This window comes from Natrix helvetica, assembly GCF_964273705.1.
Source record: "Natrix helvetica genome assembly, chromosome: 13".
Classification (NCBI taxonomy): domain Eukaryota; kingdom Metazoa; phylum Chordata; class Lepidosauria; order Squamata; family Natricidae; genus Natrix; species Natrix helvetica.
In genome coordinates, this window is record NC_138557.1 from 7,154,804 (window position 1) to 7,171,885 (window position 17,082).

At 43.5% G+C, this 17,082-nt stretch overlaps 1 protein-coding gene across 1 annotated transcript; it reads right to left on the reverse strand.

The window, feature by feature from the left end:
* Positions 1-1,419: 1,419 nt before the first annotated feature.
* On the reverse strand, positions 1,420-16,815 carry RRN3 (RRN3 homolog, RNA polymerase I transcription factor). Its single transcript, XM_081966003.1, has 18 exons — positions 16,672-16,815; positions 15,878-15,981; positions 15,342-15,398; positions 14,806-14,895; positions 14,566-14,695; positions 13,523-13,579; positions 12,915-12,978; positions 12,173-12,242; positions 11,536-11,634; positions 10,980-11,057; positions 10,017-10,134; positions 9,483-9,613; positions 8,442-8,572; positions 7,689-7,873; positions 6,912-7,020; positions 5,116-5,268; positions 4,526-4,613; positions 1,420-3,975 (listed from the first exon to the last, which is right to left on the reverse strand). The coding sequence occupies exons 2-18, from the start codon at positions 15,968-15,970 to the stop codon at positions 3,823-3,825; spliced, it is 1,806 nt and encodes a 601-aa protein (XP_081822129.1). The 5' UTR covers positions 15,971-15,981; positions 16,672-16,815; the 3' UTR covers positions 1,420-3,822.
* Between the last annotated feature and the right edge of the window lie 267 nt (positions 16,816-17,082).

The following is a 17,082-nucleotide window of genomic DNA, read 5'->3' on the forward strand; positions in this document are numbered from 1 at the left end:
CTCCCTGGAGAAGAGCCTCATGCTGGGAAAGATTAAGGGCAAAAGAAGAAGGGGACGACAGAGGAGGTGGCTGGATGGAGTCACCGAAGCAGTCAGCATGAGCTTAATTGTACTCCAGAGGACAGGAAAGCCTGGAGGAACGTTGTCCAAGGATCAGACATGACTTTGCAACTAACAAGATCATATTAGGAGGGAGTTTTCGGGGGTACTTTTGTTTCAAATGTGGCAAATACATTTTTTTGCTAAAGAATACTCTAGGCAGGGATTTTTTCCTGGTTTCATTTCTATATTCTTCACCCTGTATGTGCCGGACTTTGCTAGGGAAGGACATTGTGAATGTCCTTGTTCTTCACTGAACTGAGTTGTCTAAACGTACTCTCCTTCCATTTTCCCTTACTTAGGATTGCAAACAATCCGATAGCACTTAAGACTTATATATTGCTTCACAGTGCTTTACAGCCCTCTCTAAGCAGCTTTCAGAGTCAGCCTCTTGCCCCCAACCATCTGGGTCCTCATTTGACCCACCTCGGAAGGGTGGAAGGCTGAGTCAACCTTCAGCTTGGTGAGATTTGAACTGCCAAATTGCAGGCAGACAGCAGTAGCCTGCAGTACTGCCCTCTCACCACTGCGCCACCGTGGTAGCAGTGAGTCATAACAAATTTTGCAAAGGCAAAGCAGTTTCCTTTCTTTGTCCTATTGGGACTGTGTCTTTAATAGCTAGCTTCCTGCTATTTGATCATTGGAGGTTTTACCATCCCTCACCATGGAGGGAAGATGGGAACATTCTCTATTTTGAAATGTTTTGTTATCCCTTTATTTTTATACATAACTCGAGGCATGGAACATACCTAACATACTTTTTTCCTCCTACTTATCTCACAGTGCTGTGCAGGGACGTGGGTGGAGAGGAAATGGCTCAGTCGCACAACTCATGCCTTAAAAGAGGACTGCATCTCAGTCTCCTGGTTTTTAGGCTAGCACCTTAATCACTCCACCAAACTGGCTCTCCAACTTTCTCACCATACCCCAGAGGCTTTTGCTAGAAACCAAAAAATGTTCCATTCTAGGGCAAACCGTTGTGGATGGTCACCTCTTACGCAGGTATCAAGCCAATCTTTAAGATCATCCCAAATGTTTTTAGTGGTGTGGTTGTAGAAAATCTGTTGCAGAAAAATGACTTCCCTTATTTCAACCAAAGACGAGTGGAAATTCTGTTAATGATTAACAATCCAACATTTGTTGCCAAGCTTCTAATTTAGAGTTGATATTTGGAGTTTTTGAGAAAACAACGTCCATGGAAGCAAAAGGGCAAGAAACAGCTGGCCAGAAGACTCAAGAAATCCTCTAAAATGGCAAATAGATAGGCATGCTAATAATTTCAGAGGGATAATGGTTGAGCAGACAAAAAAGAAACCACCGTTCACTTTTAATAAATAACTTTTTAATCTATAGAATTAGATGACAGATTCTTTCAGCTTTATCAAATGAAACCTTTTCATTAGAAATGTAACCAAACCTTCATAAATGAAAAAGATTATTTGCTTGCAGTGATTCCTGAAACTTGGGTTTCGTTTTTGAGATTGCCACTCTTGCTTCTGGCTCCACATTGGCTTAGGTTTAAAAAGAAGAAGAAAGAAAATAGCAGAAATTGTAGATTTTGGTTTTGGTCTGCCCAGGCAGAATGGGTCCAAGATCTGAAGACAGCATTTCAGCATTGGGCACAAAAGTGTTTCTTACTCCAAGCCAGTATTATCAGCTTATCCGGACAAAGTTAAGGGCAAGATCTTAAAAATATTCCTCTTGGCATCTGCAAGTCATTTACCCTCCCAATTTATGACTCCTGCCCTGCCTCAAATGTACTTCTAGCCCATCTAGAGGCTTGCAAACCAGTGTTTGGAAACTGCACATTTCCACCATGATGGAAAACAGCTCCTCAAAAGGCCAACATTTGAAATCTAAATTGCTGGGATCTGGTGGAACAGATGAACGGACTGCCTTATGGACATTTCAATCTTGGCAGTATACTTCCTGTGATTTTCACACTTTTGGCTGCTGTGCAACAAACCAGGCGTGCTACTGAAGCTAAAACTTTATATATATAAAGTCAGTAGGGTAAACAGCAAGAGTTAGGGCTGGCTCCACCATAATAGCAGCTGTAAAATAACAAGGTTTTAGCTGTGTGCCCCATGGCTGGCTAAATACCACTTCAGCTGGCACATTTCCTTGGTATTCAGTGGTACGGAGCACTAGGTGATGATATTGAGGGTCAGTTGTCACTCCAGTATTTTTGTACACAAAGCAGTACTGTCCTATTCTTTTGACATAAGCTAAAGGTTCCCCTTGCACATATGTGCTAGTCGGTTTCCGCCTCTAGGGGGCGGTGCTCATCTCCATTTCAAAGCCAAAGAGCCAGCGCTGTCCAAAGACGTCTCCGTGGTCATGTGGCTGGCATGACTCAACACCAAAGACGCACGGAACGCTGTTCCCTTTCCACCAAAGGTGGTTCCTATTTTTCTACTTGCGTTTTTCACGTGCTTTCGAACTGCTAGGTTGGCAGAAGCTGGGACAAGTAACGGGAGCTCATTTCGTTACGCGGCGCTAGGGATTCGAACCGCTGAACTTTCTGATCGACAAGCCCAGCCTCTTAGCCACTGAGCCACCTTTCTTCTGACATAGGCAACGTAGTTTAACAGAAACCAGGATAAGCACAAATCTGATTTTATACAACTCTCCTGAATATGAATAAGTTTGTTTTGGCATAACTTTTGACGCTCTTGTCAAATTATCGGATTAAGCAGGAATACAGCAAAAGCTGTATTCAAAGTAGGCCTTTCTTTCTTTCTTTCTTTTTTAACCCAAAGAAGCAGATCTCTGGGTTCTGATTAGCACGTCTGCTTTGAGAATGTAGCATTTTCTTTTTGCCTTTTTAATCCATAGGCATCTACATGCAGCTCGATCTTTCTCTGGATCAGTGAATCACAGTGTTAAATCATAGGGGATCTATCCCAAAACAGGGAAACACAAAAGAAGAAGAAAAAAGTAACGCAAAAGTCTAATGGTTCTGATACTTACAGCTTTTTGTAGTAAATAAGTACATAAAGCTTAACGTATCATCCTGTCTGGGATGCAAACTTTCAGTTTAAATAGCTGAATTAATGCAAGAAATGAAGCATTTAGAAACTGTCCATCCTCTCCTGCCAAGGGTCTCATATATAAATAAATGCCGTTGCTACCTGTTGTTGGCTCCAAGATCACCGCAGATGGAGACTGCAGCCAAGAAATTAAAAGACGCTTGCTCCTGAGGAGGAAAGCTATGACAAATCTAGACAGCATCCTAAAAAGCAGAGACATCACCCTGCCAACCAAAGTGTGTATAGTCAAGGCTGTGGTTTTCCCAGTTGCAATGGATGGCTGTGAAAGTTGGACCATAAGGAAGGCTGAGCGCCAAAGAATGGAGGCCTTTGAACTCGGGTGCTGGAGAAGACTCCTGCGAGTCCCTTGGACTGCAAGGTGATCCAACAGATCAGTCCTAGAGGAGATCAACCCTGATTGCTCTTTAGAAGGCCAGATCCTGAAGAGGAAACTCAAAGACTTTGGCCACCTAATGAGAAGGAAGAAGGACTCCCTGGAGAAGAGCCTCATGCTGGGAACGGTGGAGGGCAAAAGAAGAAGGGAACGACAGAGAATGAGGTGGCTGGATGGAGTCACCAAAGCAGTCGGTGTGAGCTTAAATGGATTCCAGAGGATGGTAGAGGACAGGAAGGCCTGGAGGAACATTGTCTATGTGTTCGCGACGGGTTGGACATGACTGTTGTCCAAAGTTCAGAGCTGCAGTTGCAGTTTAACTGGTGGCGATCCGAGACTGGTTTCTGAATTGTGAACAAGAGTGTTGAAGGAGTTCGGCGTCACGCTGATCATGCTGTCATTTTGGGGAGTTTCACCCCTCAAGAAATCATCTTCCTCTTCCCCTTTGCCCTGCGCAAAAAACACACAACAGTTCGAAGGAAAAAGGAAATGGCAATACGGTGGCTTAAAACAGTACCTGCCAACTCTGGCCATTTGAAGATACAGTATAGTCTTTATTGTCATTGTGCAAAATAAATACAACGAATACAAGATGTGTGTTTTAACGTCACAGAATTCCCCAGAAAGAGGAAGAGGCTGAGGAATTCTGGGCTTTGAAGTCCACACGTCTCCAAGTGGCCAAAAGTTGGAGACGCTGCTTTAAAGAAAGGAAAACATAAGCACTTTTCCAATTCGTCTTTCATCATTGCTCTCCCCTGGATTTGAGGGATGGTTGCTGAACGACCTCCTCAGGAGGACTAAGGATGCTGAAGATGCTGGAGTTCACAACATCTGGGAGCTGAAGGTTCCCCCACTGCTGATCTAAGCTGACCTCCTTCAATTGAAAGCCTCCCCCCCCCCTTCCCCAATGTGAGGGAATTAGCCACCTTCCCAGCCCAAGGGAGATGCAAACTTCCTTCGCAAGGAAACAGGCTGATGGAGCTTGAATGGAACTGCTCACCTCATTGACGGGTTCTGGTGTCTCCTTGAGGTCCTCAGCACTCTGCTCTTCCCAAAACTGATACAAAGGATTGACTGTGTTCTTTGATCTGAGGAAGAGGGGATAAGAGGGAGGGCAGGAGAGAGAAAGACAAACATGAGGTGTTGCTTAACAGGAATTCTAGAGAGTCGAAAGTACTATTGCTCTCTCTTTTCTCCTTCCTACCTTCCTTTCCTTCCATCCATCCTTCCATCCATCCATCCATCCATCCATCCATCACAATGGTTAGAATGCAATATTGCAGGCTAACTCTGCCGACTGCCAGGAGTTCGATCCTGATCGGCTCAAGTTTGACTCAGCCTTTCATTCCTCTGAGGTGGGTAAAATGAAAACCCAGATTGTTGGGGACAACATGCTGACTCTGTAAACCGCTTAGAGAGGGCCGTAAAAGCACGGTAAAGCAGTATATAAGTGCTAATGCCATGTTATCCAATGTGGCAGGAGATAAAACACAGGGACAAAATAAAAAGGTACAGCTTGCCCACCGGAATTGAAAAGAACAACAAGAACAAAAATCACATTTCAGGTGAGGGTTAAAAAGGTGAGGGTACCTTTTGAGAATGTAAGGATCGAACGGGAAAAAACTGTCGAGGGGGTTTGTGACCGTCTCCACCGACTCTCCCCCACAGCTGCTTCGGACAACTGGCAATATTTGCCTCCGGTTCCTCTCAATGATGGTGTCACAGAAAGCCACCTGGTACTTCCTGGAAGGGGAGGAGGAAGAGGGAAGGAGAAAAACAGAAGTTACTTTAAAAGGTATTTTCACAAACGGCCATCAATCTGTTTCATCTACCGTATTTTTCGGACTACAAGATGCACCAAGAATATAAGACGCACCAAGATTTTGAAGAGGTCAATTTAAAAGAAAAAAAAAAGTTATTGCCCTCCCCGGCCCCCCCAGGAACGATCTGCAGGCCTCCAGCAACCTCTGCACGCTCCGTTTTTTGTGAAAAACGGGGTATGCAGAGAGTTTGAGAGGCCTGTAAAGTGCTCCTATGGGTCGGGGTGGGGTGGGGGCAAAAATGCGATGGTGGGGGGGTTGTTTGGGGAGGCAAAAAACGGGCCCGTTTTGTGACAAGGAGTCTGTTTCTTGTTTCTGCTAAGGGTGGGTCAGAACAACTACTATTTTCCCTGTCCTTAGCTTTCCTCCTTTTGCTGAGGAGGCAAAGACAAATCCTGAAATGCTTGGGAAAATATCCCCAGGATGTCAGTGAAATAAGAGCAGAGTTTCTGCCATGAAACAGTAAAGTTTTTCTTCTCAAACACGTATCTACTCCTTCCACCGGGTTCAGAGAAGTAGATATGAGGTTTCTATCTTTGACTGGCTAGACTAGAAACGTGGAAGTGGAGTAGGGCCAAGATCTGGATCTTCAACAGGCTAATAAACATTTCTGGCTGCATCAAATCCTTTCTCTCTGTTTGAGCGACAGCAGGAGCTGCAGATGTGACGTCTCTACATTTTTGCATTCAAGAAATGCCTTAGACCAAGGATGTCCAATCTTGGCAACTTTTTAAGATTTGTGGACTTCAATTCCCAGAATCCCCATGGCTGGCTGAGGAATTCTGGGAGTTGAAGTCCACAGGTCTTAAAAGTTGCCAAGGCTGGACACACCTTTGCCTGAGACTGATTTGAACGTATAAGAAAGAAGGAAAAATGTACCCCCACTATCGCCCCATTTCTAGATGCATTCAATAAATGGACAGAGTCTAACTGCAGCGCGCATAACCTATGCACAGTATTGGAAAAAAGAAAATACACCATCAGAGCTAGATATAATCAGAAAAGTGTTGGCCTGCGCAGAAGCAGATAGGCTCACTTTGGAACTTAAAAATAAAGGGGAATCAGAATATTTTGAGGTATGGAATAGATTTTATGATTGGTATAAGACAAGATGAGAAGACTGGAACAAATGTATATATTGTGATTGGACAGAAGGATAGACAATGTATTAAGTAGTTTAATTGTCAAAGGTTGAAACTAGCTGTATATAATGTGAATGTATGGTCACTCCGACTTTTTGCATTGTTGCATTGTATTGCATTGTTTTATTGTATTGCATTGTATTGCATTGCATTCTTGCATTGTATTGCATTGCATTCTTGCATTGTATTGTTGCATTGCATTGCATTGTTGCATTGTATTGTTGCATTGCATTGCATTGCATTGTTGCATTGTATTGCATTGTTTTAAATGTAAAAATAATAAAAATATATTACAAAATAATAAATAAATAAATAAATGGACAGAGTCCTTCTACAACACGCTCCAAATTTCAGCAGAGATTGTTGACGCAAATAAATACACCTAGTGAATAAACAAACTTTGCAAGAGAGAAAACAATTGTACCTGGTAAGGGCAGCAAAGAGACTCACAATGGTTGGCAGGCAGACCTTCAGGGGGTTTAACTGGCACAGAACGATGCGCTCAAAGTTTAATCTTTGTAAGTAGGCCAAACCTTGAAAACAGAAGAACACAGGAACTTACTACGTTCAGTCTTGGCTTTTCTACCAAGTGCCTACATTTTACAAAATTCAATTCTAACAGAAACGCATTTAAATTGTTCTGATGTTGTAGAGGTTTCTTAAAGACACTATTATCCGGGAAACATGGCTTAGCGCAGGGGTGTCAAACTGAAGGCCCGCGGGCCAGCCCCGGAGACAGCGAAGGGCCCACCCACAGTGCCTCTGCCAGTGAAAACGGAGCTCAGGGAGGCAGGCGAGCTCCGCTTTCACTGGCAGCGGGTTGCAGGAGGCTGTCGCGGCTGAAAACGGAGCCTTGATGAGTGATGTCGAGCTGGCCATGGGGGAGTGAGGTCAAGCACCACCCTGATGCGGCCCTCAATGAAATAGAGTTTGACACCCCTGGCTTAGTAGATTCTTAGAAGATCAATGAGAAAAATGCATAAAGGTAGTTCTCAATTTACCACCATTCGTTTAGTGACTTTTCGAAGTTACAAAATCACTGGAAAAAGTAGGCTGTTTGTGGGAATGTCATGATTCTAGGCCGATTCCTCTCTTGACTCCACCCGCCAGGCTCTGCCTGTCCTTTGTCCTACATCCAAGGCTAGAAACGGACACGTTCTGCCCACCTCTTCTTCTGTTTGTCTGGGGAACGTCTGCTCACCTTTCTTGAGATTTCCATCCAGGATCTGCTTGTGGCGAAAGATGACTATGTAGAATACAGCCTGGCAGGCGGCGTAGAATGGACCGTGGAGCGCAACATCGCAAAATGCTCGGGACCCCGTGCCCTGGTTGTCGATGTAGGTGTGCAGCCAGCTGACCAGGAGATCTAAGCAGGCTTTCACGGTCCTGAAAATGATTTTAAAAACAGAAAAACAAAACCTGGCTAAGTAACCAGAAGTGGGCTGATGCCTTTGGGATGGAGCCCTAATAGGCAGGTTAATCCATCCAAGAATCACTCTTGTAACCTACCGAATTTTTCGAAGCATAAGACACACCTTTCCCCCCCTAAAAATGGATGAAAATTTAGGTGCGTCTTATAGACTGAATATGGGTGTTTTTGGGCTCCCAAACGCTACACGTGTCGCATTTTTACCCTTCCTAGCTCCCAGAAGCACTCTGCAGTGCTCCCCATGGCCTGTTTTTTTCCCCAAAACCGGGTCTGTTTTTGGGCTCCCAAGCCCCCTGTGTGTCACGTTTTCGCCCTCCCAGGCTCCCAAAAGCCTTCTGCAGCCCAGAAACGGGCATGGTTTTGGCAAAAATGGGCCCATTTAGGTTGAAAAGGGCTGTGCAGAGCACTGCAGAGTGCTTTTGGGGGTCTGAGAGGGCGAAAACGCGAAGGCCAAAAACTCTTTTTTCTTGTTTTTCTCCTGTAAATTTAGGTGTGTCTTGTAGTCCAAAAAATGCGAGTACTTACACAATGGGGATAAACTTGGCCCGAGCCAAAAAGCTGCCAATGTAGTTCCCGGTGGTTTGCCGGATTACAGCAGGAACATTTGGATTCTGTAGCTTTTTCCAGAGATGCTCCACAAAAGCCTCCGCGATTACCTGGAGGACACACAGAGGTATTAAGGCTGGGGCAGTGGCCACAGGCATCGGTCAGTCAGTTAGGGGAAAAGATTAACTATAAATAATTGGAAGTTGCAATCCCAGGTTTATTTTATTTATTTGTTAGATTTATTTGGCCCCTATCTCTCGCTGTGGGGCTTCTCCAGGCGGCTTACAACAATAAAAAGGAATCCAAATGAAAAGGCGTTCAGAAGCAAATTAATAGAACAATAAAGTAAACAAGGACAAAGGAACAGATCGGGGATTAAATACGTCAATAGTTCCCAATGTACTACTACTACTTTTTTTTTTTTTACTTCCAAACATTTTTTAAATTAGGTTATAGAGTATTATAAAATGCAAAATACAAAAGTAAATCAAAGAGCAGGGAGAGAGAAGTGGGGAAAGGTAGGGAAAAGAAAAAAGTATTGACTTCTGACTAACTTCCGGACACCGTGTTTCCCCGAAAATAAGAAAAGGTCTTGTTTTCTTTTGACCCCCGAAATAAGCGCTTGGCCTTATTTTCGGGGAGGTCTTATTATTTTTGAGGTGCAGGAGGCGGCGAGCGTGGTCACCTCATGGCTGCCGCTGTGTTGCAATATTTTCGGGGAAGGCTTATTTTAGGGGGAGGGCTTATTTTAGCGCATGCGCTCAAAAACCCAATTGGGCTTATTATCCAGGGAGGTCTTATTTTCAGGGAAACAGGGTAGTTCCCAATGTACTTCTTGTCCAATTAAACCAAAATGAAGTAACTGTATTCTATCAGGGATTTTGGGTGAGGGCAATAGCAGAAGGTAACTTGGTAAGTTTTAGCCAGTTTAACATTTCCTTGGAGATGGAGATAGGAAGATCTAGTTAAGGGGAGGGGGTGGGGACATAAGAAGAAAGGGAATAAAATTTGACTACTTACCAATCTGAAACTAGAGAGGTAGAACACGATGAATTGCACATGACATGATCCATGGGTGGTTAAAATCAGCTTATCAAAGATAGCCACAAGGTCTCGGTATAAGTCTTTGGTGTTGCCAACATCAATTTTCCCTAGGAATAAAAAAACATTCATGTTCCGAGAATTATATTCTAAGAAAAATGAGGAGCTTTTTAAAAAAGGCTGTCGCTTTGTGCAGCTTTCAGAGGCTGAATATTGCATCACTAATACATCGATTAGGCACATCCTCTGAAAATCATGAACGGGGGTGGGGTGGGGGGTGGGGTGGGAAGATTGACTATCCTTAATTAGAAGAACTTGGATGGGATTAAGAGGAGCAAAAACCGTGGAGTTAAAAGGATGACATGTTTTCCATTTACATGCCCAGATTATGAATGATGGCGATAACACTACAACATCATCCAGGAATTCCTTTCAAGTGGGCGCCTACATTAAGCCCAAATGCTCAGCTCAGCACTGCCAAATAACAGTGGGAAACTGCCCCGGGTTTATTACCATTAACGTAGCACACATCTTTAATGTAGGAAAACATCACGACCATCAAGATGTCGAGGCGTTCTGCAATGGGATGAGCCATGAGTTCACTCTTCTCCAGATTCTCCCCATCTTCATCCTGTTAAAATCAAAACCCGGCTAAATATAGATTAGTCCTCAAACTTAACAACAGTTCACTCACTTTCTGAGAGTGGGAACAATCAACCCATGGAAGAGAAGTTGCCTTCAGAAGTTGTGGGAGGTTTCATCCCTGGAAGCTTTCAAGAAGAGGCTGGACTGCCATCTGTCAGAAATGGTGTAAGTCTCCTGCTTGGGCGGGGGGTTGGACTAGATGACCTTCAAGGTCTCTTCCAACTCCTATGTTCTGTTATTCTATTGTATTCTGTTCTATTCTAGTCTTCATTCCATTATTCTATTCTATTCTAACCTTATTCCATTCCATTCTATTTTCTACTCTAATATTCTATTCTACTCTAATTATTCTATTCTATTCCCTGTTCTATTCTTATTCTATGTTATGTTCTATGTTCTATATGAAGAGGCCCAGTGCTATTGTATCTTCTTTTAAATAGCAGAGAATAACGTATACTTCCAGAAAGCCACATCAATTTTAACAGCATCTGTACAAGTACAGTCTGAAATGTAACACCAAAAACCGTCTGTACTGTTTGCTGTTTGTTGCAAGGAGGCAAATTGCTGGGAGGCAGATCCCCCCCCCCCCGTTTCCCTCCTCAAAAACTAGGTGCATCCTATTCTTCGCAGCATCTTATACTCGAAAAAAATACGGTAGTTACAATTTGAGTAAGAGAACTTCAAAGCAACAATGGGAATCAACAATGAGATTAAAAAGTGGCTACATTTCCTGACATGAAACTATTCTTAAAGAGTTAAAAAGCTACTTGGCCTGTAAGATTTAGAATAATGTGTGCACGTATATTAATACCGTTTAATGAGCAAACGTACCATATTGAAGAGTCCCTTCTCACCGTTTCCCTCTTCTTCTTCTTCGGCAGCTTCGATATCTTTTCTTGGGGCGCTTACCTGTTGAATTAAAATGGGATGGGCTTGAGCATTTCTGAAGTTATAGTTAAGGTATAGAAGTGTATAACAAGTGAGGGGTCTTTGATGCCCTCTGACAAGCCTTTGGTTGTTTTTTTGCAGACTTTTCATTAGGTAACATCATCAGTGCTAGAGAAGCGTGTTCAAGGAACCAAGAGCAAACCTCACTCCTTCCAACATTGATGATGTTACCTAGTTTGGTTCATGAGACGTCTGCAAGAAAACAAACAAGCTCAGAGAACACCAAGGACCCCTCATTTCAACCCAGAACTACAAATATTCTCCTTTATCAATGTATAGCAAGTATATTCCTTATCTCATTGCCCAACAGTTCAGTAAATACAAACATAGCAGCATCATTTGCTGAAGAATATGAGGTTTGCAAAGTTAAACCAGTTTTCACAAGGGGAGCTATGGAGACCCTTTATAAAATCCCCAATTTACAACATTTTGTACTTACATCAATTTTTAGCAGCTTCTCAACAACCAGCTCCAAAATGTCATGCCTCAACGCTGGGATATATACGCTTATTCGCAGCAAATTATGGAGATAACATTGCTGAAATGGAAGAACTTCCCATGAAAACGCTATCAAGGAATTTTAAAAATCACACCTGGAAGACTAAGAGAAACAAACCTTGGGACCTCGGATTTTTATATCCTAGTTTAGAATCATCACATATTTAAATACAGCTTTCCTTAAAATCCAGTTTTTATCATCCTGCTCAAACACAATATATCATCAGAGATATTTTATCTGAGAAAGCAATTGGTAAGTGGATTCATTTAACGTTTCTTAAGTTGCAATTTGTTAATTTCACACATGCTAAGCCATAAGCTATGCTGTGCAAACCACAATCGCTTCTACAGAATGGGAAAGTAAAACCAAACCAGACACATTGGGCTTAGCAAAGATAAGCAAAGCTAATAATTAAATATCCAAAGGAGAAGAAGGCGTCAGGAATAAGGGATGGACCACTGTTTCTGAGCCGTCGAGATCACATTTTCCCCCAACAGATTTTTTTGCTTTTAATTAAATAAGCAGCAGATACCAAAAGCACGAAAGAATCTTCATTTCCAGAAAATTGGGTACTTACTAAGGTTCTTTCTGATTTGTTAATAAAGGGAAATTTTTCAGCCAGCACTGGCATGAGAAACTGCGGTGTCCTACAACACAGAAAATATAAGCCATAGATAAGCAAAACCATCCTTTTATTTAGTCTGTTGTGTGGACTACAGGCAAGGTTTTAGAAGGAACGTAGAAGAGCAAACACAGATGCAGCAATCTTGGAAAAGTGCTCCCAGAACTGATCACACCGTTATCAATTCATAGTCTAGAAACAGATAGTTTCTAGACTATGAGATAGGATAGATAAGACTGTTCCTGTCTGTCCTATGCATGTTTGATGATTCTGATTGTGTTTACCGGTTTCTCCTTCTCTATCTAACGTCATTTCCCCCAATGTATGATTTGCTTTTCCCCCCAAAAAACCCCACCCCAAAAACGTGGTTTTGTCAGTGGGCTTAGAGATCACGAATGGAGGTGGAGCCAATTAAATGGTTGATCTGATTGTGTTGCTGCTTCAATTAAACTGATTTCATTGTGAAAAGCCTATGTGCAGGAATCCTCTCAACTAACAGTCGACACCTTGTTAGAATTAGATGAATTAAACAGCACTCGGGCAGCATTGGATTAAGTTCTTGTGACTATGTAGGAATTCTAGGCTGATTCCCCTTTTCACTCCACCCCCAGGTTCTACCACTCCTATCTACGGGCAACCAAAAAGCAGCTTCTGTTACACACTGTCTTCCCCCGGCCCAGAAAGATATTTAACTTACAAAGGGACATATTTCACAATTGTCTGCAATGCTCTGTGGCAGGTGGTGAAGCTCTCGACAACATCTGCAGAGAGAAAAACAACCTGTCTGTTAACCCAGAAAGTTCACGGACACAACTAGATTTCTACTTTAGCCGTGGTCAAAGATCTTCTGTTCTGGCCTAAGCTTCCCGAGAGCATGAAGCAAACTCCTGGTCCCGACAAAATCCCCTTTTATTAATTGACTGTGAATTCTGCTCATTCACATCCAGCAAAGTCTTTCGAGGGAGGATTTATAGTCGCAGACCTTCTCTGGCTTGGAGAGCTGCCAGGCCAAGATCTGCAAAACTGCAAAACTTGGCAAGGAGTCTCGGAGAGTCACGAACCAATGAAGCGAACTAATTGTCTCCTGCAAACTCCACTTCCCTGGCACTCCTCTTTTATTCCCTATGGGAGGGGCCATTCATCGTCCACCTGTGGCCTTACTCCCAAGTCGACCCCTGTTCTTTAGCTGTTCCCTTCGTCTGGCAACTCTGTGCATGCGCACACCGGGAACAGGCTCCAGCTGTTCTTCTGCCTCACTGATGTCTGACTCTGAAGGCAGCCGATAGCAAAAATGGAAGTACTCACTTTCATCGTCATCTGAATCGGAAATGTCCACATCATTCTCCCGGATGGTTATTCGGGCTGGGTAGAAACAGAGGGGCTTATAAATAGTTATTTTGTTGATCAACAACAACAACAAAAAAGCCTTGCAGAGCATTTTACAATGAATGAATTAATCAATCAGTCAGAAACACAGCTGTTCTTAACAGCTTTACAATCGTTTTCCACAGAGCCTTGGAGGCTTTGAACCCAAGCTCCATTTCCTTGCCTTGAATTCCTATTATTAATTCCAAAATAAACAAATGAGAAACCGCAACCGCTATTATTACTCTGGGCAAAAAGGCAATTTTATCTCTTAATCAAAAAATGAATTGGTATGTTTTTTGGCAAGACAAATTACTATTATTATCATTATTATTGGCTAGCCCTGATGATGTCAGAGAGCAGCAAGGACCCTTCAAGACAGATTTTATTATTATTATTATTTGTAACACTGAAGAATTATTTTTCCCTCCTCCAAAGTAGATTCATTCTATTTGAGCTGATGTATACAGAGAATCTTTCTGTTTCCTGTTTCTTAAGTGGAGTAGTTGTGTTCTTAGGGGTGATGGTTAATTGGGGGGGGGGTTGTTAAAATATTTTCTATTTCTGAAAGGGAGGAGACAATGAAAGGAAGACGGGGGAAAGACGAAAGTGGTAAGGAGAGGATGGTGGAAGGGAGAGGAAGAGAAGGAGAGAGGGTAGGAAGGGGAAGAGGAAGAGTAGGAGAAAGGTAAGGGAAGAAGGAAAGGGAAGGAGAGGAGAAAGGAAGTAGAGAAGGAGGGAGGGAGAAAAAAAAGGGAAAATAAGCTGGTGTTACAACAGGAGGAAGGGATGGTAAATAAAGCAACCCAAACTGTATAATCTAACCTATTAAATGAAATAATAAATGTGTAGGAATGACAAATGTAAAGAAGAAAAATAATTATGTGAATGTATGCTTAAAATGTTATGCAAAAGAACAAAAAAAAATCTGGAAAAAAATATTTTCTATTTCTTTCAGTAGAACTGGGGGGAAAAATACTTACGGGGTACAAAGTGCGAGACGATCATTTGCAGGCACGGCCTGAGATAGATTGTCTGAGCAGACACTAAATTACTCAGGAAAGCTAGATATTCCTCCACCACAGACCGGCTTCTTCTCAACCATGGCACTTTCTGCGTTTTTAGAGACAACGGGATCAGAAGTTGGAGCATCTGTTGTGCCCCCCTCCCTCCCCAAAATCCAAAGGAAAAAAGCGCACCCAGTGCAACCAGAGAATTCTTACCAATAGGATGGTAATTAGTTGTTCAAACTCCTTGGTCAAAAATGTAATAGAAGACCGGAATTCAGCAAGCCAGTTAATAATCTGGTCATCCTAAAAATAGAAGCCATCGTATCTTAATCACTGAATCATATTGGCTTTTAGGTTTTAGCTGGGGGAGGGGGAAGGTTAGAAGGTTAGTTTGTTTTTAAGATAAAGGCCAATAGTCTGCCACATTTTGCTCACACCTTGCTTGTCACAACTTAAGTGTGTCAGCTAGATAGATCAGTTTTAATTTTAAAACAGCAGAAGAGTTAAAGTTCTGTGGGGTCCTTGGTGTTCTCTGAGCTTCGTTGTTTTATTTGATTACCCAACTAGGTAATATCATCAGTGCTAGGAGGGAGGGAGGTTTGCTCTCTGTCTCCCTTCTAGCACGGACGTTCTAATAAAATGTCTACAAGAAAACAACCAAGCTCAGAGAGCATCAAGGACCTCGCAGTTCAAATGATTTATTCCATTCTTTCTTAAATCTAAGTATTTGAACATTATAGATATCTTACTTTTATGTCTGGATCCAACAGCTGATGCTTCAGCAGATCAAACTCAGTGGTCTTGCCCTGAAAGAGAAAACTTGCAATTTTGAGCTCTGCCTAAAGAACTCCACGAGGAGTGGTGCAGTGGCCTAGAAGTGGAGCTCTTGCCTCACAACCAGGAGGCTGTGAGTTCGATCCTAGGTAGAGGCAGATATTTCTCTCTCCGGGCACAATGAGAATATATCTGCCGAACAAAACTCCGCATTGGCAACAGAAGGGCATCCGGCCATTAAAACACTCTGCTAGTTGCCATCCAGTTGCCCAGACTCCACCCCTCAAGGGATTATGGGGTCGTTAAATGATGATGATGATGATGATGCTAAAGAATTCCACAAATCCTTTTCCCCAGATATAGTAATAATTCCCTCCTCAGTGGAGGAAAACAAAGATGAATCAATTCCTCGAGGATGAATTACTCTAGTGATAAAAAGAGAAAAATGTTATGAACACATCCCATACATTTCATGGTTTTTTCCCTTGCAAACACCACCCTACAGCATTACCTGTTGGTATTTCAGTAGGATCTCTGCCAAAGTACCGCCGAATCTGACCGTCTTCCTTGGCGGCGATCTCAGAAATTCATCCTCAGCCAACATGTCAGAAAATCCTAAAAAGAAATATATCGCAATGTAAGATTGGCATCTGACCAAGAAAGTGAAAATCGTTTGATTTTGATGAATCCGCCAGGATAACCAACCGGTGCTATTTATTCTGGAGATGATGGGAGTTGTAGTAGAACCAGGGCCTCGAGTTCTGGCACAGGACAATCTACCCCCCTGCAACCCAAATGCAGCCTGGTGCTGGGGATGATGGGAGTTGTAGTAGAACCAGGGCCTTGAGTTCTGGCACAGGACAACCTACCCTCCTGCAGGCCAAATGCAGCCTGGTGCTGGGGATGATGGGAGTTGTAGTAGAACCAGGGCCTCGAGTTCTGGCAGGACAACCTACCCTCCTGCAGGCCAAATGCAGCCTGGTGCTGGGGATGATGGGAGTTGTAGTAGCACCAGGGCCTCGAGTTCTGGCAGGACAACCTACCCCCTGCAGCCCAAACGCAGCCTGGTGCTGGGGATGATGGGAGTTGTAGTAGAACCAGGACCTCGAGTTCTGGCAGGACAAGCTACCCTTCCAACTTCGGCCTTGGAGGGCCAACAAAACCCCATCGCGCAGAGCCAGATAGAAGACACGACTCCTCGTGTCTGGCCTACCTCACAGGGCTGTTGTGAAGTAGTAGACGACACAAAAGGAGGGGGGAGCGAAAGACACACACACACCCATTCACTCGCCTTGCGGCCCTCACCTTCTCTCCTTGCTCGGCAGCCTCCGCCGGGCTCAGCCGCTCTCCGTCCTCCCCTCGCGAAACCTCCGCCAGCGCCGCCGCCTCTTGCCTCTCATGCTACCCGGAGAGTAGAGAACCTTCTGCGCACGCAGTTGCCACCACTTCCGCCCGACACCGGAAGCGAAAAGCCGCTTCCGCCGGGGTCCCGAAGGAGAAAAGAGGCAGCCGCCTCTTCCGGCTCGCGATGGAACGCGGCGGGTTGGCTGGAATCTCCCGAGGCGCCTGCGCAGAAAAGAAAAGGGGCGTGGACTGCCCGAAGGGGTTTTATTGTAGGATGGGAATAAAACGAGCGTGAGAATATTCGTAAATGTTCTTAGATAGGAAAATGTCAATAAAATTAAAAAGAATTCTTAATGTTTCAGCTATCAATTT